The sequence below is a fragment of the Pan paniscus genome, chromosome 13, assembly GCF_029289425.2.
Source record: "Pan paniscus chromosome 13, NHGRI_mPanPan1-v2.0_pri, whole genome shotgun sequence".
Lineage (NCBI taxonomy): Eukaryota > Metazoa > Chordata > Mammalia > Primates > Hominidae > Pan > Pan paniscus.
The window spans coordinates 141697796-141722472 of NC_073262.2; the positions used below are offsets into that span (position 1 = coordinate 141697796).

The 24677-nt window shown below is 54.6% G+C and overlaps 1 protein-coding gene across 20 annotated transcripts in view; it reads right to left on the reverse strand.

Annotated features, from left to right (window-relative positions):
* HDAC4 (histone deacetylase 4) overlaps nucleotides 1–24677 on the reverse strand; it is a 363062-nt gene that overhangs the window by 5164 nt on the left and 333221 nt on the right. For all 20 annotated transcript variants that reach the window (XM_034955509.3, XM_034955504.2, XM_034955511.3 and 17 more), the window contains 4 exons: nucleotides 15402–15520; nucleotides 13619–13752; nucleotides 1422–1506; nucleotides 133–274 (listed from right to left, as the gene is read on the reverse strand). In XM_034955509.3, coding sequence (XP_034811400.1) covers nucleotides 133–274; nucleotides 1422–1506; nucleotides 13619–13752; nucleotides 15402–15520 — 480 coding nt within the window. The remainder of the gene's footprint in view (nucleotides 1–132; nucleotides 275–1421; nucleotides 1507–13618; nucleotides 13753–15401; nucleotides 15521–24677) is intronic.

A 24677-nucleotide genomic window follows, 5' to 3' on the forward strand; every position in this document is an offset into this window, starting at 1 on the left:
GGGGGCCACACGGGCCTGTCTCTAGTCTGTTGGGCAGGGCATGTGCCATAAAGGTTCTGACCCTGAATGGTGCGTCAGTGGGCACAGTGGGGCTGGGTGAGCCTGCAGGCGGGCGGCAGGGCAGGTGCTCACCTCTTTTCGGCGGGCTTCACGCCCACGGACAGCGAGGCCATGGCGGTGACCGTCTCGGCTTCTTCGTTCTCGCAAGTCTGAGCCTCGATCAGAGAACGCCCCGCTGTGGAGGTTGTGCGCTGCAGGCAGCGCCAGTACTTGCCTGGGGTGGTGGGGTGAGGAAAGTCGCTCAGTGACTACAACTTAGCAGGATGCACTGAGGCCCGGGAAGGTCCTGCGGGACCCTGAGCCTCAAACCAGATTGATCACTTATGATTTTAAAAGCACCCGTCTTTGAAGAGACACGAAGCAGAAGACTGCATGGCTACAAACTCACAAAGACCCAAAAAATCTCTGGAAATCTTTCCCCATTGTGAGTGGCTCGAGTCCCTCCAGGAGCAGGCCCACCTAGGACTGCAGATGGAGGCTCCTGTAGGCCTGGCTTTCCACGCTCACAGGCCCCTTTCTGCCCTGGGTGGCCAGGGCAGGGGGCTGCCAGCCTGCTGGGTTGAGCCTTCCTATCTCCGGGAGCAGGTGAGCTGGGGGATTGTCGCTGGGGCTGAGGGGTCTTCTGCCTGGGCCCTCACAGAGGCTGGGGGTGGAGGAGTACTGCATCAGGCGCAAGGGGGTGTATGTGGAGGGCTGGGCCTGGCCCAGGGTCAGCTTCAGGGCTCTGAGGCCAGGACTCCCTCACACAGGGAAACCGGGAGCTGAGCTCTGGACTACCCCTGCTTCTGTGGACAGTCTCAACCATCTGGGTCATCTCAAAGGCAAGACAAGCTGGGCTTGCGACAATGACTGGGTGTGGGAAGTGCCTCTGAGACAGGCTACGTGCCACGCCCTTGCACCCAGGACCTGCTGCTTGAGGGTCGGTGCCAGAACGCAGAGGGCCTACACCCTGCCTCTCTGCAGGGCCAAGGGTTCTTTGAGCTCAGGACGTGGGCTTCTCTGGTCCAGGGAAGAGGCCGGAGTCCCCAGGGTACAGGCTCACAGCCATGGCCCCCGCTGCTAGCTGGGGACCTAGAGCAAGTGACTCCACACTGAGACTGTCTGGGCCTTGATTCTCTAGACTTACAAAATGGGCTGATGGAACCATCCCAGCAGGCCGGGGGAAATCCAGTCGGGGTTAAATGTGAGTCTCTACCAGCTCAAGAAATGCAGCTGAAAGCAAGGCCTTCTGCTGCAGGCCTGGGGAAGCAGCCAGCAGTGGGATGGAGAGGAGCTGGGGGTATAGGGGGACAGGGATGGGGTGTGGTGCAGTCCCACCCCCAGGGGCGTGTCCCCTGTGAGCACCCAGCCAGGCAACTTACTGTGGATCTCCATGACTTTCTCCATGGAACGGACAGCGTTTGCATTGGGTCTTTGCTGTAAAACCTTTTCTGGGAGAGGATCAAGCTGAAAGAAAATGCATAAGGATATAAAGACTGCCAATATAATCCACACGTGCGTTAGACGGGTGTTCCGAGACTGCAACTGTTTCCTGAGCACAGAGACCCTTGTGGGGTGCATTTGCCCACAGAGTAGAAAAAAATAACTTTAAAAAGCCAAATGTGCTGTGGTATTTATTATATAAATTTTTTGTAAAAGTGGATTTTTTTTAGGACACTATAAGATATTTGTGGGTTCCTACAAGTAGCAGGAAGAAAGACAGTCCCCAGGAGTGGGGCTGGCACCTGCACGTGAACTTGGTATCTGCCATCGACGCCACAGGGTTCCATGAGGGGGAGTGACGCTTACTTCATCACTTTTCTTTCCTTTGTCTTTTATTAATAAGTAAGAATGTCTGAATATCCCCTGATCTTGGTTTTCTTCCAGGGCAGTGGAAGGTGGGGTCGGGGGAGATGAAATGGAAGTAGTAGTCAGATCTCTCAGAGGGAATCCTTCACACCGAGTTTTTCCCTAAGTACTGGCAGCAGATAAAAGCAGGGAAGAAGTTTACAAGTCAATGACAGGGCAACAGGGCAAAGCATTTGCAACACAACAATTAAAAATGGTTGACTGGCCGGGCGTGGTGGCTCACGCCTGTAATCCCACCACTTTGGGAGGCCGAGGCGGGTGGATCACTTGAGGTCAGGAGTTCCAGACCAGCCTGGGCAACATGGTGAAACTCCGTCTCTACTAAAAATACAAAACTTAGCCAGGTATGGCGGTGGGCACCTGTAGTCCCAGCTACTCGGGAGGCTGAGGCATGAGAATCACTTGAATCCAGGAGGCGGAGGCTGCAGTGAGCCGAGATGGTGCCACCGCACTCCAGCCTGGGCAACAGAGTGAGACCCTGTCTCAAAAAAAAAAAAAAAAAGGTTGATTGAAATAGATCATAAAAATATAGAAATACAACAGTTCAAGAACCTTTAAATAACTGGAAGAGCCCACAAAACCAGGGGAAACCTGCTGGGTCTGGAACAAAGCTGGACCTGAGTCAGGAGGCCAAAGCACCCATGTCCCCAGGTGTCCTGGAGCCAGCCTTGGGCTGTGCAGGCTGGGGCTGGAAAGACCACTGTCAGGACAGGATGGGTGAGCGAGGACAGACGCATGACGTGTCTCACACAGGCCATGGGAAGGAGCGTTTGGGTTTTAACTCTGGCTTCTGGGTAGAGGTGAAAAGACAAAGTGACCCTGAGAATTTGCCTGGTTCTAGACACTGGGAGTGGACAGCTACTATCGACAGTGGCAGCTCCGCCAGGCCAGGGCGCCGGGCAGAAACCACAGCAGGGCCTCTTTGGAGGCACACATACCCACAGCAGGTTTCAAATGAGCACAGCCGGTTAACTTCCAGGAAGCATGAGTTCCCAAACACAAAAACCCCAAACAACACGGAAGCGAGCCAGCACGAGCCTGGGTCAGGAGGGGTGATGAGTGAGGTTCCCAATCCCATTCTCCAATGAAGGGAAGAGGGCTCCTTGGAGAACAGCTCGGTCCAAGGCTGGGGCGGGGAAAATACAAGACATGAGAGCCTGGAGCACCTCGTGGAGCTGGGAAATCAGGACGTGCCTAAAGGTCAAGGGACGGGGCCATCACAGGACATGCAGGGCCAGTCTGAAAGGTGCCCCCGGGCCAGAGCAGGAACCAGCTGGGCAGCAAAATCAACACCGTGGTATTGAAGCATGACCCAAAGTGTAATACATTTGGAAAGGCGGTAAAAGCGTAACCCGATGGTGGAAGGACCCGGCAAACATCACTCTCAGCAAATGATCAAGGTCAGTGAGCCGTGCTGGCAGCACATCTGACAAGCAAATGGCATTTCGATCCTATGATCTTCCTCCCCAAAGCACAGAACCAGGAGAAGAAACTCAAACATGAACTGAAGGGCAGTCTGCAAAATCTCTGGCCAATGCTCCTTGAAAAACCATGAAAGACTGAGAAAAAAGACACGAAATGACTAAATGTGATGTGTGATCCTGGACGGGACCCTAAAATGGAGAAAGGGCAGTTGTGGTAAAGCTGGTGACATCCGAATACATTCTGGAGTTAATAGTCATGGACCAGCGCTGGTTTCTAAGTTGTGACAAATGACTCATATCAAAGTAACATGTTCACAGTAGAAGACGTTTTCTGCGGGGGGATATGAGGAACTTGTACACGATCTCTACAATGTTTCTGTAAATCTCAGACTATCCAAAAATTAAAAGTTTATTAACTTTTAATAATTTTTAATTGATTAGATCCTTAGAGATCGCAGTTACTGAAATGATCAGTTATAAATTATAAAAAGTAAATATAGTATGTATTAAAAATAAATGACATTTCTGTATGATGAAACAACCAGAGATTTATGAACGTGACATGGAAGATGTGAGACCTAAGCCAGGGGCAAAAAAACCCAGGAATGCACACCTAGGTACATCAGAGTAAAACTGCAGAACATCAAAAACAAAAAGAAAATTCTAAAAGCTGCTAGAGAAAACAGAATCTTCAAAGAGGTAGCCATTAGCCACACACCAACTCCTTAACAGCAATGGAGGCAAGCAGACAGTGGCTTAAGATTGTCAATGTGTCAAGAGCAAATCCTTGTCAACCCAGAATTGTTTATCCAGTGAAACTATCATCCAAGAACAAGGGTGAGATAAAGACCTTCCTCCTCACAAACGCGAGCTGGGGAAGTTGACCACATGAGTGTTTTCCCGAGGGACACTAGTGGATGTATTATACTTAAGGCAGTATGAAAATAATCCTAGAAGACAGTGTGAGAAATGAGAAGGAATCATGAGCCAAGAAAATGACATAAGTACAGGAGAGCCTGGATGAACAGGGATGACATAGAGCAATAATAATGGTGTCTTATCAGTGAAATCAAACAAAAGAAAGAAGGAAATGAAACACCAGTCAGTGATATAACCCGGGATGGGGCACTGAGGCTAGGGCTGCCAGATTTAGTAAAACAAAAACAAACAAAACCATTCACGGCCCTGGTTAAATTTCAGTGTCTGATAAACAAGTAGTTTTGCAGTGGAAGGATACCCACCTGGGTGCTCTGTGTCTACTCTGGCACCCTAACTGGGGCTGGCCCAGTCCGGGCTTTGGTTTGCATGGAGGCGGGAGTGAGGATGCTGACTGTGTTGACAATACATGCTCCAGTTGTTAAAGATGACGAATGAAAAACAAGAAAATAGGTTGCATATCTTTGGACTCAGTAGAGGGAACAAATGGAATGCAGGAAACCCTCAATTACCCCAAGAGAAGGCGAGAAAAGAGAAAAAGGAAAGAGCCACAGAAAGTGGGGACAAACAAAGAATAAGATGCTAAGAAGGCATCTGAAAAAAGGGATCAAACTAACAGCAAATGACCCACATTTCCACTTAAAGCACAGACCACAGGATAGGACGTGAAAATAATATATTGCCCAGGCTTTTGCTGTTTATAGGAGACACATCTGAAACTTCAGGGGAAGGCTAAAAGTCACACAGGAAAACTGACGCTAGGCAGGCAAACCTGGCCAAAGGGCAGCTGGGGTCACAGCTCCAATATCTGGCACAAAAGGTGTAAGGGAAAGGCCATTACTAGATATACAGGTTATTGTGATAAGACTTCAATTCATCACGAAAGGGCATAATATGTCAAATGTCTATATTTAGTAAAGCAGCTTTAAAATGTCTAAGTAAAAATGAATGCAATGGAAAGAAGACAAGAATATGTGTCCCACCATCGTGGGAGACTTTGCCATGTCTTTCTCAGATCCAGCAGACAATCGTCGGTCAGGAAAACCAAAACGCGAACAATACAATTAGCAAGTTCTGTTTAATGAACACAAACAGAACTCTGGGAAACAGATGGAAAAGACACATTATCCCAAACACATGTGGAATGTCTCTGCAGGCTGACCACGCACTGGCCCGTAAAGCAAGTCTCCACAAAAAAATAAATGCCAACCACACTTCCTTTTCTTACCACAGTGCAATTTGTTAGAAATTGATAGCAAAAAGAGAACCATGAGTCCTTATGTTTGGAAATTAGAAAACACACCAACTCATGGCTCAAAGAAGAAATCATAACAGACATCAGGAAATGCTGAGAATTAAAAAGTAATGAAAAGTGCTACCTATCACGATGTGAGATGCGGCTGGATGCCATGTTGGAGCCATTTACAGCCCTAACTGCACACATCAGGAAAGACTAAAAATAAATATCCAATGTAAGAAGTTAGCCAGAGAACACAGTGGTCCTAAAGCAAGAAGGAAAGAAAATAGATGGGAAAGCAGACAAATTCTGAAAAGAAAAAAGGATGCTGCAGTTGAAAACTGATTCTCGGAAGTGCTTGAGTAAACTGACAGGCTCTGGCAGGACTGACGGAGGAAACCCAAGTTCGGGGGGTACACAGGGACGACCCCAGGGATGAAAGGGGGCCCCGGCTACAGGCAGAGCAGAGACGTGAAAGGCAGGAAACTGGGGACACTTAACTCTTGCCAAGAAATCTGAAGAAATTCTGGTTGAAATGGAGACATTTCTGGTAAAATGTAACTTCTCAAAATTAAGAAGGAATAGGAAACTTCAATAGACCTATAACCATTAAAGTCACCGAATCTGTAATTTAAAATTTTCACCCAAAGTAAACCTGTGGCCTAGGAGAGTTCTCCCAGTCAAGGAACAGATTATCCTGATCCTACCTCCACTCCTCCAGAGGACAGGGAGAACACTCCTAGGGAGCCAGCTACCACCCACCAGCCTGGAGCACAGCTCTCCTGGGGGCCTTGGACCCATCCACCAGCCTGCAGGACAGTCCTCTGGGGGGCCTTGGACCCACCTACCAGCCTGCAGGACAGTCCTCTGGGGGGCCTTGGACCCACCCACCAGCCTGCAGGAGAGCTCTCCGGGGGGCCTTGGATCCACCCAGGTCCGTCACACTCGTAGTTCTCGAGAGTGACCGTGGACTGTGCTGGGCAACACAGCCTGAGATGTGAAGGACGCGGGCTGGCCAGCCTGGCTCTGTCCCAGTCCTCCACCGGTGGAAACAGGGCACCCTTCAGTGCTTCAGCTCAGTGTGTCACATGGCACTCGGGGTACAAAATTCAGGACAGGCTGTTTCCTAGAGGAGCGCACAGATGGGACTCCATCCACTGGGGCATTTCTGAGCCTTGGGGGACTGGCTCATGGTGCCCTGGGCTTCTGCCGTCCCCTGCTGCCTGTCTGTAAGTAGTAAATCCGCTGCACAGAACGTGTGTGTGGGTGTTCTGTCTCCCTGGACTCACACAGGCTGGTCACCAATGTGTGGAGAACCTGCTTCACACCACCGCTCTCTCCTCTCCCTCTGTCCATCTGTCTAATTCACCCCACTAAGAACAAATAGGGAAAAGACAGTCCAATAGAAAAACGGGTTGACATGGACTTCACGAGGAGGGAAAGCCCAGGTGGCCAACAGGCAGATGCGGGGCTGCTCCGCCGTGGCGGTCATGAGGAAGGGACCCTGGAGCCCTGCAGAGGGGCCAGTTTCACCCCCGTCCAGCTGGCGAAGGTCAAGGGCAACAATGCCAAGTGCTGCTGAGGTCTGGTCGCGCCACTGCTGAAGACAGTTTTCACCCTTAAGCCGCTTGATGTTATCTCCTAAAGGTGAACAAACACATCCTGGGCCATCTCCCCTCCTGGACGTTTACCGGAGACACGGCCACCTAGGTGTATTGGGGACTTGCCCGGAAGTTCAGCGTAACTCTGTCTGTCACAGGCAAACCCGGAGCAGCCCGCACCTGCCCCGGCCCGGGCCCGTGTGGGATGCACGCAGGCTCCTTTACAGAGGGGGCCCCAGGGAAGGGAGAGCGCTGAGATGTCCCTTATATCCCAACACCCAGGTAACAGGGCCCAGAGGGACGGCCCCGCTGTGTGTGGCCACAGCTCCTTCAACTCTGAAGGCCACGAGGCTGGGCTCTGTCTTGCTGAAAGTCGGCCAGGAAGGCTTTGGCAGCCCGGATGGAAAGAGGAGCAAGCGGGACACACGACGTGGACCCTGTGCGTGCCACAATCAGCTGCACGCAGATAAAACATTCACCGTTGGCACGGGGGGAGTGTGACTGAGTGTGTGTGGTGTGTGTAAGCATTCATGTGTATGAATGTGCGTGACAGCATGTGCTTGTGGGGTATGTGTGAGTGCGTGTGTGGTGTGTGTGTGTGCACGTGAGACTGTGGTGCATTCATGAGTATGCACGTGCAGATGTGAGACTGGTGCTTATGTGGGTGTGCAGATGTGTGGTGTGTGCATGCACAAGAGGGCATACCTGTGTGGTGCATGTGATGTGTGAGACTGTGGTACCTGTGTGGGTGTGCATGTGTGTGGTGTGTGCATGCACGAGAGGGTGTGTGGTGTGTGCACGTGTGACTGGTGCCTGTGTGGGTGTGCACATGTGTGGTGTGTGTGTGCATGAGAAGGTGTGTGTGGGGTGTGTGTGCACAAGAGGGTGTGTCGTGTGTGCACGAGACTGGTGCCTGTGTGGGTATGTGTAGGAGAGGGTGTGCGTGTGTGGTGTGTGTGCATGTGTGACTGTGGTGCTTCTGTGGGTGTGCAAGTGTGCACGTGTGTGAGGATGCGCATGTGTGTGCACATGTGAGACTGTGGTGCCTGTGTGGGTGTGCATCTGTGTGGTGTGTGTGTGCACAAGAGGGAGTGCATGTGGTGTGTGTGCATGTGTGAGTGGTGCTTGTGTGGGTGTGCATGTGGGGTGTGCACGTGTGCGAGGATGCACGTGTGTGGTGTGTGCACGTGACTGGTGCCTGTGTGGGTGTGCGTATGTGTGGTATGTGCGTGCATGAGAGGGTGCGCACATGTGCATGTGTGACTGGTACTTGCGTGGGTGTGCATGTGCAAGGATGCACGTGCATGTGCGACTGTGGTGCCTGTGTGTGCATATGTGTGGTGTGTGTGTACAAGAGGGTGGCCATGTGGGGTGTCAGTGTGAGAGGAAGAGTGACTGGAAGCAGGCAGCCAGCTCTCAGTCCCTCACACACACTTGGTTTTCGTTACTTTGTTAGAGCTGTTTCACATCCACACCTTTCACAAAGCATCAGGACATAACTAATAAGCTAAACTCCCGGGGGAAAACCTTTTCCACACGACACCACCCTCCTGCTCCACGAATGTCTTCCACGAATCCTGGAGTGGGTTAAATGAGATGGTGGCATTTTAACCCTGAAACGCCCCATGACTAAAGTAGAAAATTGGCCCAAGCAAAAACCTGCCTTGGGCATGGTCTCAGACAGGAGAGACGGTCCTTTCCTAAGCTCCCGGGGGCACGGGCCTGGGCCACAGATCCCCGTGGCCGTCTGGTGCAGGGTCTTTGATGGAAGTTGGCTGGAGGCCCGACTCGGTGCTGCGCCCACACGACTCCACGGCCCGTCTACACTGCAACATGCAACACTCGTAGGGAAATTTCACTGTCCATAGTCACTGGCAGTTGCAGATAACTGAACATGGAAACTTAAATAAAATGGTTGCTGGGAACAGCACCGGCCTCCAGACCTACGCGCTGAAGACAGAGGGGTCGCTCTGATAGCGGGGACGCCAAGGCCCCTCTGCGCTTCCTGTCCCGCACACCCTATAACTCAGCCACTTCTGCAGCAACAGGGTCCCCGCAGGCCACTGCCGTCACAGCTGGCGGCCCCGCCTGTGTGTGCCAGATCGCCTGGCACACTGTATATCAACCTTCATCAAAGGCTGCCGGGCAGAGGGGCGGGGCCCAGGCCAACTCTTGTGCATTAAAGAGACTTTTAAAGAGACCTTGATAAAACTAGTGCTTCCTCCTTTTTGACGTGTTTAAGTAAAAGAACATTTTCTTGTTAGAAGCGCAAACACGCATCAGGAAGCAAGAACAGGCCATGGCTGAAAGCGAAGTTCCCTATTGTTATTTAAAATAACTAGCCAGAAGAACCATAAGGCTTCGGGATGGTAGAATATATGCGTCAGTTGCCTTTTAACTGGAGCAAAAAGGGGGAAAAGACTGTTTGATGTGAAGAAAGGGCCTGTAAAGTGCTTTGGACATTTTAAACAGCAGCCTGGTCTTTTATCCAGCCTGTCGCTGGCCAGCTCACCCGCTGCAGGGATGCCACCTGGATCTTTGATCTACTTCTGATTTATGTTAACAGGAACACCATCCCTGACCAGCAAAGATGGCCAGAAAGCAGGGCGTGTCCTGGTACCTGCAGCCACTGCCCATGTCCCCTCCCGGCACCCCTCTGGCTGGCGCACGCCCCTGCGATGGCCCAGGCTGCAGGTCCCAAGGGGCTCCCCTTGGCGATGCAAGGTCCTGACCCCCCCCAAGTCCCTGACCTTGGCCATTGCCTGCTGTCGCTCCTCCGGCTAAGTCTTGTGCCCTTGGGGCTTGGCACACATGGGGTCTCGCATACTCCAGGTCTGCTGTCCCGGGGTCACGCACCCAGGGGTCTTGCTCTGTAGTGGGTTATGGAACCATTCCCATCCCCCATCCTCCCAAGCCGGGCCGTGGCCCTGCAGTCTTTTTTTTTTTTGAGATGGAGTCTCGCTCTCTCGCCCAGGCTGGAGTGTGGTGGCACGATCTCGGCTCACTGCAAGCTCCGCCTCCCGGGTTCACGCCATTCTCCTGCCTCAGCCTCCCGAGTAGCTGGGACTACAGGCGCCTGCCACCATACCCGGCTAATTTTTTTTTTTTGTATTTTTAGTAGAGACGGGGTTTCACCATGTTAGCCAGGATGGTCTCGATCTCCTGACCTCGTGATCCGCCCGCCTCGGCGTCCCAAAGTGCTGGGATCATAGGCCTGAGCCACTGCACCCGGCCAACCCTGGTCTTTAAGGCAGCACTGTCAGCTGTCGGCAGAGGTGTGCAAGGGGACGTATGCGCCCACCCCTCAGAAGATCCAGGGGTTCCAGTGGGGCCCAACAGATCACCTCAGGCCTGGCCATGCGTCCCTCTCTCCCTTTCCCCTTCTGCCTGTGCTCTTGGCTTGGCCAGCCCAGCCTCCCCCACACCTGCGAGAGCCCAACTGTCCTCCCGTGAGGTGCCTGCACCTCTGGGCTCTCACTGACCCCCAGGGTCACCCTGCCCTTGGCGTCCTCTACTTCTTCAAGCCACCGAACCTCCCTCCTGTCTGGGAGACCACTGGCTAGTGCCCACTTCCCTGACCGCCAGCTCCCTGGCTTCCCAAGTCTGGGTCAAGGCCCCATGGGCCCCATGGCAGCCTTTGGGTGAGCCGAGGCTCAGCGCTGCCGGTCCTGGGCCTCCCTCAGCGGCTGCGCATGGTCACCGGGGCAAGGCACTGAGCCCCGCCGATAATCTGCAGGCCTCACCCACGGCCCTTCGATCAGGAGTCACTGCAGAGAGACGGAGCCTTGTAGGTTCTAAGGAAGCTGCCCCTCTCCCTCTAATGGCAAGGGCTGGAGGAACACACAGCTGACGCGCACTGCCCTGGCTTCCCTGGCCTGGAAAAGCCCCCCTTGCTGTGCCGGGCAGTTTGTGTCACCTGGAGATATTGCTGGTGTACTTGGCCTTCAGGCCTGTGTCTGAATGAGACCTTTCCTGGAAAATAAAGCAGGTTTGTCTCAGAGTGAATCTTTCAAAATTTAGGATTACAGTGCTGGCCTTTCTGGGAAAGCCATGGCAGCAGCCCTGCTGAGGGGGTGGGGAGGGGACCGGAGGATGCCCTGTGCTGCTCCCACTTCCAGCGCAGGCTGCTGAGGGGGTGGGGAGGGGCCCGGAGGATGCCCTGTGCTGCTCCCACTTCTGGCGCAGGGGGAGACCCCTGACTGGAGTGCCCCTGGCTGGAGGCAGGACCTGCAGTCCCAGGTCCCACCTCCGCCGTCTCTGATGCTGCCCCTCACATCGGCCTCAACAGAAGGGGAGGGAGGAAGGTTCTGGTGCTGCGGCGGCCTGGGGCCCCAGGAAGGTGGGGGTCTTGACTGCTCACAATAAGCCCCTGCTCTCACGAGCAGACCCAGGTCAGGAACGCACGGCTTCCTCGGCTAAAGCAGCACCCAGTTAGCAGCGAGTTACCAACCGTTTGGAAAGCAACCTGCTTCCCAGGGACAGATGGCAGAGGTGGTGGAGGTGGGAACTGGCTGTGACCAGTGGGGTTCCTCTCATAATGGGGTTTGCACTGGGAAGAAGACACCCTTTTGTTCTAATGCTCACAATGAGAATTCCAGCACCCATGCCCATGTGCAGGAGGCGTCCTCTGCGAGGTGCCCTGTGTGCTGGCCACCTCGAGGCCCACTGCGCATGCTGAGGCCACTCACAGACAGCGGGCCAGAGAGTGGACCCTCCCTCTGCATTTTCCAGAACAATGCGAACGATGCCTGCACACCAGACCCCGCGAGCGCCGTGCTTAACTACAGGGGTCCGTGGCCTCCTGTGCGACCTGACGTTTCCCCACCGCTCGTGACCTCGAGTGCCTCTGGGCGCTGCCCTTAGTTGCACGGCACCCGGACCGTCCTGGAGTGAGCAGGGCCAGCTTTCCATCGGGAGAGGCTTGCACAGAGTGTCCTGGGATGGCTGCAGTCCCTGCCATCCCTCTGCCCGCCCCACAATGCCAGGCCAGAGCGCCTGTCAGTAAGAGCCATCAGACACCAGAGCCCAGGGGCGTGCAGGGCACCTGTAAGTGTGTGACCGCCTGTCTGGTGCACAGAGGGCCTGGGACCAGCACCTCGGTCTGGAGCACCCACAGGCAGGCAAAAGCCAGCACTGACCCGAGGGCATCTGAGCTGCTGTCCCACTGGTTCCCCAAACATAAGGGACTGGGGAGATTTTTAAATAAAGACAGGTGAGGTCGGATGGTAGAGTGCTGCCTTTTCCTTGAGCTGAAAATGAGGATGCTGCTTCCAGAGAAGTCCCCCAGAGTGGGGGCTGAGCATCAAATGGGGGTGAAAATGCAGGTTTCCTGCAAACCGCTGAGCACCAGGACACCCCCACTAAGTGCCCTGTCACCCCGACTCTACTGAGACTGTCCTCAGGACTGCCGGGCTGGGGAGGGCAGCCCCAGAGGGCACAGGAGGCAGACTCCCACCCTGCCCCCTGGCAAGGCCTCTGCATCTGGTGTGCTGGAGCCTCAGGCACTGCCCTGCCCTCCGCTTCCTGTGGTCAAGTGATCTGGACACATGGCCCTTGAGTCCCCCACACGCCAGCTGGCTGTTCTCAGGACCTGCACTGGACACCCAGCACAGGCAGCCAGGCAGAGCTCTGCGTGGGGAAGCCACCGACTGAGTCGTGTCTTGGGGATTTGGACTCACACCCAAAACCCTGTAGATGGGTTCAGAGGCTCAGGAAGAGCAGGTGTGGGAAACTCAGAATGAAAGGTACCCCTCCACTTTGTGTCACACACTTCAGACACTCTTGGAGGTGGATATGACATTGGTAGCTGTGGCACCGCCTCCTCCCCCCATCTCACTGGCCCACGCCTGATGGAGGCCCTGCTGGGAGCAGGGAGGCCCGGGCCCCGGCGTCACGCTGCAATGGAACGCTGCAGGTGGCGCTCTCACCCCGAGCCCGTGGAACATTCTTTTTCTCTGCCCAGGCCTCAGAGGCCAGCTGTACAGACCACAGCGTCTCTGACTCCCTCCGGCGGTGTTGGTAGGGACACAGCAGGGAGCCCTGTCCCTAGGGGCTCAGAGCAGCAGACAGGCCTGCTGGGCAGAAGAGCCCCAGCCTGCCTTGGGGCCACTGACCGAAACCCACATGAGGACTCCCTAGAGAAGCTGACTGTCCACAGAGGAAACGAAGAGAGAAAGAAAAAGAAAACCTCTGGTCACAGTATGCTCCACGTAATGGAGAGAGGGACCCTGAACTGAAAGGGTGCAGTCGCACCGCAGAGGGCCCTGAGCCATCTTCTCACGACAAAAGGGCTCCTTCCAGTCCTGCCCCCTGCACCTCTTCCAGCCATCGTCACGGTTCTGCCACATTTAGAGCTATGCGGGGGTGGGGGGCAGGTGCAAGGCGGAGCTGCAAGCATCCACGTGGTCAGAGACCCACTGGCTTTTTCATGCTCTGGGGCTCTCGGGCAGCCAGGCCACAACCCCGAGCCTGTCAGTGTGGAGCATCCTGTGGGGTCTCTGGGGTCTTCCTACCTCGTTTCCCAGCAAGGCAGAAACACATGCTTCCGAGGCGTCGCAAATGGCGGTCAGGTCGTGGCCTCCCTCGAGGGCCAGGACGATCCGGCCGCCAGCCAGGCCCATCAGCTGCTTCGTCAGGTACCCGAAGCCTGCAACGGGAAACGGGAGACTGCAGTGTGAACGGGGGAGGGCCGCAGCCAGCGCAGCCCAGAAACGCGTCTCATGGCATCGTAAGAAGACCGGGGGCTGGGGTGTCGAGACACATGGCCGGGCCAGGTTTCGTTTAATAAATTCGCTGAAGAGTTTCGGCTTTGGATTTCCTCTTTGATCTGTTTGAGAGGAGGAATTATGGCTTCAATGCTTTGATTTTTAATCAGCAAATCATCTGCTTTAGGGGACGAGGGCAGCCAGCCCCACGCAGAGGCTGCAGGCCACCTGCCTTTCGGCCCCCGCAGAGGGGCTATGGCCATGCTCTTGTGGCCACGGCCCAGCGGGCTCTGGTTATCTGACATGCTCCAAACATGTATGTGTACACATGTGCACAGGCTGCATGTGTTCCTGAAGTGTTCTCCCATGTCCAGGTCTGAGCGTCTGGCTTTGATCAACAGCCACAGTCCCGCCACTGCACCCACATCACTCACCCCGGGAGGGAATGCCTGGTGGATGAGGGTAATCACCACCCTCAGCCAGGCCAGGCCGGTGCTGATTAGAGAGCCGGGAACCACGCGCCGCTGATTAGTGGCCCCGATCATGGGCTGGCGAGGCCGTAACTTCCCAAAGCCTCGGTTCATCCCATCTGATGGAAACAGTGACAGGGGCTTCGAGGCAGCCGTGCGGACTGAGGAGGAAGCTGAGGATGTGGTGGCCGCGGTGCTCCAGGCCGGGTGCTGTGGGGCGTTGGGCACAGTGGAAGCTCTTTGCCCTCTGTCTGGTCACTTTGCTGGCCACTAGGCTGCACGGCCTGGGGGACTGTGGGAGGCCCCAGGGGAGCACAGCCACCAAGGGCTGCCTCAGGTCTCCTGGGTGAGCCACACCCTCCCCACGCAAGGACCTGAGAGACGGGCCCCTCCTTGGCCGCCTGTGCCGACAGGAGTGGGGAGGGCCATACACTGTGGACGCTGGGGCCTTGAGGGCATCACCAGGGCTAGGACCAAGGCCACAGGATGCTTGGGCCTCGGGAGGCTCTCCAGGATCCTCGGGGACTCCAGGGTAGGGGAGGCGGCCAGGCCTTTGTGTGCGCCAAGCGCTGATGCCAGGAGGTTTTCATCTCCTTGTGAGTTGCTGAGGCACAGCGGGAGCACTGCTGGGCAGTCCCTCCTCCCATCCTGACAGCATGGCCCCTAACGCTGATCCTGAGAGGACACACACATCCTGGGCTCCCTCATCCAACTCTGAACTCAACTGTGCCCCCAGCAACTTCCCTTTACAGTTCCAAGGGGCACTGCCTGCCAGAGAAGCGGCATGGGGCACATCTCAGCTCTTGGTGGGACCAGGACCTGCCCCTGGAGGTGGCCTGCAGGTCCCTAGGCACCCGCATCCCAGAGAGGGAGCCTCGTGTGCCCTAGGCCCTTCCTGGGCAAAGAGTGCCCGAGGTGCCTGGGTCTGAGCTCCCGCTGCCTGCTCTGGGCTCTCTGGGGCCTCCCAAATGGACTGGTTCCCAGTACGGTCAGGACCTTGGTCATTAGTAAAAAGGTGCCCTTCCTTATCTCGTTATTAAAAAGGGGACCTGACACGTGGAACACAGCGGATCACGGACATGAGCAGAACCGGCTCCTCAGTCATATGCAGAACCACTTACATCTGGCGGAGAGGTTGTAGCCCCCAAGAGGGGTGGGGTGGCCCTCCACGGCGTCGAAGCCTGATGACACCAGCACCACATCCGGGGCAAACTCGCTGGCGATCGGCATGACCACCGTTCTGCAAAGGACAGGAGAAGGCGTTACTGGGTCAGCTGAAAGAGGGACGGGGACGGTCACAAAACCCCAAGGTTCCCTCTGGCATTGATAATGCCTGCCCCGCACCCCCTCGGCCACTGGCGGGCTGAGGGCTCCACACAGCAGGCTGGAATCTGGCGACCACGCTTAATTAGAAGGGAATCAACCCACATGTGATCCAGGCTCATTTCACATCTTCACAGTGCAAGCCAGCAAGCTCCACGACACTTGCTTAGTGAGAGTGAGTCATAGTGCAAGCCAGCAAGCCCCACGACACTTGCTTAGTGAGAGCGAGTCATAGTGCAAGCCAGCAAGCCCCACGACACTTGCTTAGTGAGAGTGAGTCACGGTGCAAGCCAGCAAGCCCCACTGCACTTGCTTAGTGAGAGTGAGTCACGGTGCAAGCCAGCAAGCCCCACTGCACTTGCTTAGTGAGAGTGAATCACGGTGCAAGCCAGCAAGCCCCACGGCACTTGCTTAGTGAGAGTGAGTCACGGTGCAAGCCAGCAAGCCCCACTGCACTTGCTTGGTGAGAGGCAGTCACGGTGCAAGCCAGCAAGCCCCACTGCACTTGCTTGGTGAGAGTGAGAGCATTGCTGTTTCTTGGTATGCTGTTTTCTGTATAATTTCTGTAACCCCCACGGGACAAGCTGCATTAACCTGGGGGAGTGAAGCCAGCTCCCTGTCCCACTAACACCCCTCCTTGGCCCCGTGCCCACCATCCCTGGCCCTGTCCCGTCCTCTCTGTCCCGGTCCTCCCTGCCCATCCTCTCTTCTGAGACTGGGTCAGCTCCACTCGCCCCATCAGGCTGCTCTTGCTGCGACAATGCACTTTCCACAGCTCCCACTGAAGACATGTGCAGTCACCCACTGCCCCTAGTGCTGGGACTGAGTGTGGCCGACAGGGGGGAGAGCCCTTGCCAGCCCTGCTGGGGGAGCCCACGTGTTCCTTACTCACCCTGGAACACCAACACACACAGGTGTAAGGGAATTACAACACAATTAAGACACTTAAGAATCTTTAAAGGGAAAACGGATGACAAATGTAAGAGAATTCACTGGAAAAGACAGAACCACTGAGAAATTCTTTAAATTGTATTAGGGAAATAAGGAAAATATTCTATTTGGAAAGGGGAAAAAGCACTCCTTAACACAAAAGAACTTATCAGTCTTTAGTCTAATGATCTTATCAGTGTGTGCTATGAATCCATGCGTGTGCTATGAATCCATATGTGTGCTCTCCGTGAGTGGGGAAGTTCAGCAGTTTCATGTCTCCTTTAGGCTGCCGCCTTCGATCCTGAGTTAATCACCACCACTGACTTTCAAAGTCTCCTTCACTCTCTCTGTGGGTGAGGGGAGCAGAATCAGGGCCTCCCTTTCCTGGCGGACAGCAAGGACCTCATGAGAAAGGTGGTCTGGTGTCTTCCTGCAATGACGGCCCAGGTGCAAGGGGCCTGTGCAGGTGAGGATGGTGGAACAGAAGTGGAGCCTTTAAAAAGGGGCTTCAAAAAGTTCGTGGAAAAATTGAATTAAAAGATAAAAAATATAAACTTTATTTCTCAAGCTCCATCAAGTCCAAGACACTTTTGCAATGGTGACCGCAGCCATTTAGTCCCTCCCGAAAGGACTGAGCGTCCTGGGAATCTAACCATGTCAATGCAGTCTCTGTTGTTTTTTTTTTTTTTACATTAAATGAAGAAAAATAAGTGCCCTTTACAGGTTTTTCTAAGATTAGGAAAGAAGAAGAAGCCAACTCAGGACTGGAAGGTGGATGCCTAATGGTTTCGTTTCTCTTCAAAGCTCTTGCAAAGGTTTTCTAGTTTAATGGAGTGAGCAGAAGCATTGTTGTGGAGGACTCTTGGTGGCGGGGGAGGGAGGGGTGCTGGGCACGGTGGCTCACGCCAGTAATCCCAGCACTTTGGGAGGCTGAGGTGGACAGATCACCTGAGGTCAGGAGTTTGAGACCAGCCTGGCCAACATGGTGAAACCCCATCTCCACTAAAAATACAAAAATCCGGGCGTGGTGGCATGCACCTATAATCCCAGCTACTCGGGAGGCTGACGTGAGAGAATCGCTTGAACCCAGGAGGCAGAGGTTGCAGTGAGTCAAGATCATGCCACTGAACTCCAGCCTGGCTGATAAGAGCAAAACTCCACCTCAGAAAACAAAAAAAGACTCTTGGGGGAAACTCTCCCAGTGATTTTCTGTGAAAGTGCTGAGGAACTTTCTCAAAACACTCTCACAATAAGCAGATGTTATCATTCTTTGGTCCTCCAGAACAGGCAACATGCCTTGGGCATTCCCCAAACCTGCTGTCATGACCTTTACTCCTGCTTGACCAGCCTGCTACTGCTGTGACTGGGCCACCTCTGGCTCTCGGTAGCTGGTGCTGTGGTTGTGCCTTGTCTTCAGGATGGTCCTGGGAAAGCCGTGCTCCATCTCCTGTTATGACACTCAGGACCCTGAGTCCACCTGTTGAACATTTCCACCGAAAGCTGTGCTCCTGTCGGCAGCTGATCTGGACGCTGTGGTTTTGGTGCCCACTGACTGGAAAGTCTGCTCAACTTTAATTCTGCGGGCAGAGTTGTGTAAGCTGAGCCGGTTGAGACGCCCATGGTGTCAACTGTTGCTTCTGCTGTTAATTGTGGGTCCTCTACAATTAGGGCATGAACTGGATGAATTTTTTCCTCACAAATTGATGTGGATGGTCTGCAGCTGGGGGCTTCATCTTCAACACCGTTGCACATTCCTTCTTAAAATGAGTCGTCCATTTGTAAACTGCTGATTTCTTTGGGGCATTGTCCCCATAAACTTTTCATAAAGTATCAATGATTTCACCACTCTTCCTACCCAAGCTTCACTGTAAACCTGCTGTTTGTTCTGGCTTCAGTTTTAGCAGAATTCATGTTGCTCTGAGAAGGACTCTTTTCAAACTGACGTTTTATCCTTGGTGCCTCAAACTAGATCCTGTCCAGATATAACACGTTAGTGCAAATTTATTTTGGTGCAGACACATTTTGAAACCCATGCAGTTTTTTTCAAAATATGCATTTTCTACGAACTTTTAAAAGTCTCCTGGTATTTCCACCATGAAGCCTAGTTTGCACGATTCCCACTTGTGCTGTGAGCTCTGGGGGTCCCCTCACCAAGCCCTTGTGTGAGTAGGTCCATGTTTTAGGGTTTCACCACCGCCTACTTCCTGGAGCTGCTCAGCCCAGCCTGTCCTGCACCGAAGCACACTTCTGTGTCCCCACGGCCTCCCCAGCACACGCGTGTGGGCCAAGTGCATCACCCGATGGGCGCCTCCCTTCATATGGATTTTCAGAGGCCCCTCCCTGGGGGCAGCCAAAAATGCACTCACCGGGCCCAGTGTCCCTTCCCACCACCAAGGACCTTCCAGAAACATCACGGCAGACGGCAGCAGGGCTGGCCCTAAAACTTTTTCATTCGGCTTTTATTACAAATGAAATTCCCCACTGATGTCACTGAAAGTATCAACTTTGACCAGAAGAAACAAAAATGCTGAAAATTCAATGTGACCCCTTTTCGGGGATGACCGCAGATCAGAATCTTACTGAAAAGTTCCTCTGATTTCTGGTGGTGGAGGGACACAACCCCCGAGGGCTTAAACACCAGGTGAAGATCCCGCGGGCTACTCTCTAGAGGGCCAGCAGTCATGAGTCCCATCAGGGACGCTGAGGCAACGGGAGGGCCCATCTCAATGCTGGGAGCACGCGGTGCCTGATCCTGGTGCCCCGCATCCCATGAGCAAGCCCAGACGGGAGAAGAGTGATGCGTGGGACTGTGTGGCTTCAGCCTGTTCAAGTCAGTGCTGACAAACTCTGCCCTCCAAACATGCGTCAGATCCACACCTAGGCACCTTGCCCGCCAAGAAACTCACTTCTGGAACTTAGATGGGAGTCACAGGAGACCCTGGGTGGCTTCTGAGCAGTCTGCTTCTGTTCTTTTTTCTGAAGAGAGCCAGTCCACACAATTTCCCCTAGACCTGCCTCTGCGGCAGCTGTAGAAAGTGCTTTCCAAGGACACAGGAACTGTGCCCCGAGGGCCATCATTAGGGGCCGAGGAAACAAGGTGAATCTAGACAGGGGCAGCGAGCTTCCTGCCACGGGTCAGATAGGAGGCACCTGACCTCAGTCTGTGGGCCACACGGTCTCTGCCAGGACCACGTGATGCTGCCCTTGTGGTGCCCAAGACAGGACAGACAGTGCATCGGCGTGCAAGCGTCCCTGTGTTCTGATAACACTGTGCCGAGAGCACAGGCGGCAGGACTTGGCCCACCAGCTGGAGTTGCCCAAACCTCTGCTCTGGTCTTGTCCATACAACTTCTGTAACATTCTTCCATGCGTGATTCTGGTCCCAGAGTGAGAGGTTTCTTCTCACTTACTGGGACCCCACCACAAAGCATGGCAATTTCGCAAACATGGTGTACAACACAGGAAACACTGCGCTGGCCTCAGAGCGTGCGTGGAGATGGTGTTGGCACTCCCGCCGCAGGGCTGGGAGGGGAGAAATCAGTCTAGTCAGTGGCGGGATGGAGAGAATGCCTTGGAATCCAGGAGTCCTTTGACTCTTGCTGGACCCAGGGCCCTGCCCTGGACACTGGAAGGCACTGGCCCCACAGTCCTTTCTGACCGACATTCCGAGGCTTCCTCCATGGCTCTGACCAACCTAATGGGCAGCAGGACTGAGGGGGGCCGCAGGACTGAGGGGGGCCGCAGGACTGAGTGGGGAAGCAGGACTGAGGGGGGCCGCAGGACTGAGGGGGGCCGCAGGACTGAGGGGGGCAGCAGGACTGAGTGGGGAAGCAGGACTGAGGGGGGCCGCAGGACTGAGGGGGGCCGCAGGACTGAGGGGGGCAGCAGGACTGAGGGGGGCCGCAGGACTGAGGGGGCCGCCCTCTGCTTTCAACTGTCCACATCATCCCAAGGAGACTCGCTTCTAATTATTTTAATAAAGTTCTTGTCATAAAACCTTTTTCTTTGGACAGAAAAACACATTTCCAGCCATGCTTTTGGTGTGGATTTTAAAGCCGAGACTTTTTTCAATGAGAACCACAGGCGTTTTGTGTGGACGCCGTGTCCTTGGCGAGGCACTCTGACTGCTGCTTTGCAGCGAGCGCACGTGGAGGCTTTACTTCCCCGCTTTGAAGTGCTGCTGAGCTATTTTACTTCTAATCCCCCTCCAAAAAGAAGTCCTGTGAAAATCGCTGTTAAATGAAGTTCATACCAAGAGAGTCTCTGCTGTCTAGGCTTGGTGTGTGGCGTTGCCTCAAAGCCAGTCAAAACAAAATGGGAAAGATGAGCCCAGGCTCGCGGGCACTGGCACGTCAGCCACGCGTGAGGCTGCGTGGGGCACAGTCCGATGCACGTGCCCACACACTCATTTTCATTTTACTGGGCTCAACACCCTCTAGGTTGTGATCCCAAACACCTGCTAGACATAAGAAGGTCAGAACGTGAGGTGCATGAGTGCACCTTCAGCACCCGTTTGTGGCGCGACTGAGAAATGTCCCTTCTCCTCCATGGGACATGACTTCTTTGCCTGTAAAAAGGAAGCTGAGCATGGCACTCCCTGTGTCTTCAGGGCCGTGCTTACCCTCCACGACCTTCCTACAAGAGGAAGCTGAAGGAATGTTCCTGTTTAATAGATGCTGCAAAAAATGGGAAACTGGACTCACATTTTATTCCCAGAATTAAACTTTTAATAAAGAACTCAGTCTCGGCCGGGCGCGGTGGCTCACACCTGTAATCCCAGCACTTTGGGAGGCCGAGGCAGGCAGATCATGAGGTCAGGAGATGGAGACCATCCTGGCTAACACGGTGAAACCCCGTCTCTACTAAAAAATACAAAAAGTTAGCTGGGCGTGGTGGCGGGTGCCTGTAGTCCCAGCTACTCAAGAGGCTGAGGCAGGAGAATGGCGTGAACCTGGGAGGCGGAGCTTGCAGTGAGCCGACATGGCACGCCACTGCACTCCAGCCTGGGCGACAGAATGAGACTCCGTCTCAAAAAAAAAAAAAAAAAAAAAAAAAAAAGAACTCAGTCTCTAAAAAAATAAGATTGAGATGTTTGCCGTGGGCCTCTCAAGCCATCACTTTAAGGAGAGTATTTCCATGAGGTCACTTTTGGCCTTTCTTGGGGCACCCTGAGGGGAGAGAGGGGTGGGCTCGCAGTTTCCCAAGGCAGTAGGCCCACTGATCGTCCACTGATCGTCAGCTCAAGAGGCAGGAGAAATGGGTGGAAAGAGGGGATCTTTAGAGAAGATGGACAAATGCCTGTAAGGTGCACCCCTGGGGCCGGCAAGCCCAGGGAAGCCATGATTGTGGTGCCCAGAGGGTGCCTGTGCCCGTGAGGCATGTACAGAGGGGAGCGTGGTGCTAAGGGGAGAGAGTGGCTTCTCCTCGCGGTGGCCTCTGCATTTAGGGAGGTCCCATGTGAAGCTGCCGGGTGCCACGCATCCCCTTCCCGTGGCCTCAATGTGGCTTCTCTGGCACCTTCGTTACCGACACAGCACTGCACCCTTCACTCGGTCATCAGCCAACCTGCACCTGCAGCCTGAAGACGACATCTCCCCTCAGCTTCCCAGGGAACAGAGCTGGGTTGGGACAGCAGACAGGTGCCAGCCACTCCCCTTGGTTTCCCAGGAAACAAAGCTGGGCCGGGATAGCAGGTGGGTGCTGGCCACTTTCTTCGGCTTCCCAGGGAGACAGAGCTGGGTTGGGACAGCAGGCGGGTGCCAGCCACTCCCCTCAGCTTCCTGGGAAACAGAGCTGGGCTGGGATAGCAGTAGCAGGCGAGTGCCAGCGAACTCTCCTTGGCTTCCTGGGAGACAAAGCTGGGCCAGGATAGCAGTAGCAGGCGGGTGCCAGCCACTCCCCTCAGCTTCCGGGGAAACAAAGCTGGGCCGGGATAGCAGTAGCAGGTGGGTGCCGGCCACTCTCCTCGGCTTCCCAGGGGAACAGAGCTGGGTCGGGCTGGAACAACAGGCGGGTGTTGGCCACTCCCCTCGGCTTCCCAGGGGAACAGAGCTGGGTTGGGTTGGAACAGCAGGCGGGTGTTGGCCACGCCCCTCGGCTTCCCAGGGGAACAGAGCTGGACCAGGACAGCAGGCAGGGTGCCGGCCACTCTGCTTCCTCGAAAGGCCATCGCTCGTGCAGCCTCCCAGCTGTGCTCTGCGCAAGGGGCTGTGTCACGGGGCACGTCTAGCTCTGAACCACCGCACACCATCAAATTATGGCCTGTACATACCATCCTCAAAAGCCACAACTGCATCTAAATGCAATAATTCACTTAACAGCTGGGTTTCAACATCTGGAAAGAAATGACCTTCCAGTTCATTCCCCTAGTAGGACCCTAAACAAAACTCACCACACCTTCCGTCAACACAAGCCTCAGAGCAAACCGAGCTTATAGGGCCAAGAGGCTGCAGTCCTGCGGCCACCCACAGCCGGCAAGCCTCTGGGGACTCCGTGGGAACTGGGCTCAGGGCTGGCACGCCACGCTTGAGTTTCTGGCTGCCGTTCTGCCCCAATAAATGCCCTGGGGTATCATCCACACAAACTGGCTCCTCACTGGCTCTCCCTGCTAAGGGGCCTCCAGGTGGAGATGCTCCCAACCACCCACTTGGATGGACACTTTCTCACTTTTTCCTGAAAACAGACTGAAGCAAAAGCGTCCCCACTGAACCCACACCCACCCCCACCTGAACCTTCTCCCGCTGGATGTCTGCCCAGCATCCTTCAGCCTCCTCTAAGCCAGCACCTCGAGACCTCACCAAGTGCCCTCTCCCCCAAAATCAGCCTCTACTCCCCTCAATCCCATCTCACTTCAACCTCTTTGAGATGGCCCCACCTCTCCAGCCTGTGGCCCTGTCCCGATCTCTGCCGCTGTTTTCTGGGCTTGTCCACTGGCCCCCAGATCCTACCCTGGAATGCTCTTTGCCAGGTCCAAGTCTGTCACCTAAGCTGCCGCAAGACGGGCCTGTCCAACATGCAGAGCTGGCCGTGATGCTTCTTCATTCCACAGTCGGAGGCCCCGACAGAGCCCCTGCCATCAGGGCCAAGGTCTGGCTCTGTGGATGCAGCCCAGGTGAGCGGGTTTGCACCATCGGGCTCTGTTCCTTCGGGACGGCCCTTCTCCCATAATGTCCCCTGCCAGGCTCGTTCCTCCAGGACTCAGCTGGGGGCTTGCCTCCTCCAGAAACTTCCTTGGCCCCCCAAGTGGGCAGGTCCCCTGAGGTCTTACCGGACCTGCCTAGAGCTTGTCCTCCCAGTCCCCCGCTATCCTCCAGGGCAGGCACTGTGCTGCCTCCACTGTTCGCTTCTTACAGGGCCGGCCCCACAGGCGAGCGAAGGCTGGCGCAGGACGACCTCTCTCAGCTCTGAGGCTGTAGCTTATATGCTTTTGCTTCTTTTTGCTTCTCAGATAAATTTCTACATAGGAAAATACTTGGATGCACTTAAAGAGACATAATTGCTTTTAGAAAAGAAGGTGGTACGGTCTGTATGAAAACTTCATAACCCTGACTTCCTCAGGCAAGAAACCCAGGGACCAGCGTGGTGTGTGCAGCGGGTGCCACTCGGCAATGGTGAAAACAGCAGACATCAGGCGCCGCGACTCCTAAAACACACCTGTCTACAAAAGGCAGCAACAGCAGCAACACAGCAACACAGCTTACGGAAGGAACGAACATTCAAGAGCCTCAGCCTTCCCGTCTTACTTGAAAGTTTGGGGAAAGTGAAATAGCTTTGCCCAGTTGCTCAATTTCAAGGCTAATGCCAATTCGTGAAGCTATCACAGTTATTGCTTGAGAAGATCCAGTTTCAGAGACATCTTTGATAAACTTCGTAATATCACAGTGGAATCTAAGCTACGAACCACGGGCATCTGGATGTGGCGCTCATCCCTGACGGAAGAGTCCCCATGTCCCCGCGCACAGGTGAGGGATGGGTTACAGAGCACCATCTTCATCGTCATAATCATCTCCCTACAAGCCCCCGCCCCCAGTGGCTCAGACTTTACTCAGCAACTTCAAAGCCGCGTCTGGCACTGGGACTGGTTTGAATTAAGGTTCCCTTTTCTCCTACGAGTCTCTGGGTCTGAGGAGAAAGTGCCGGCTGCT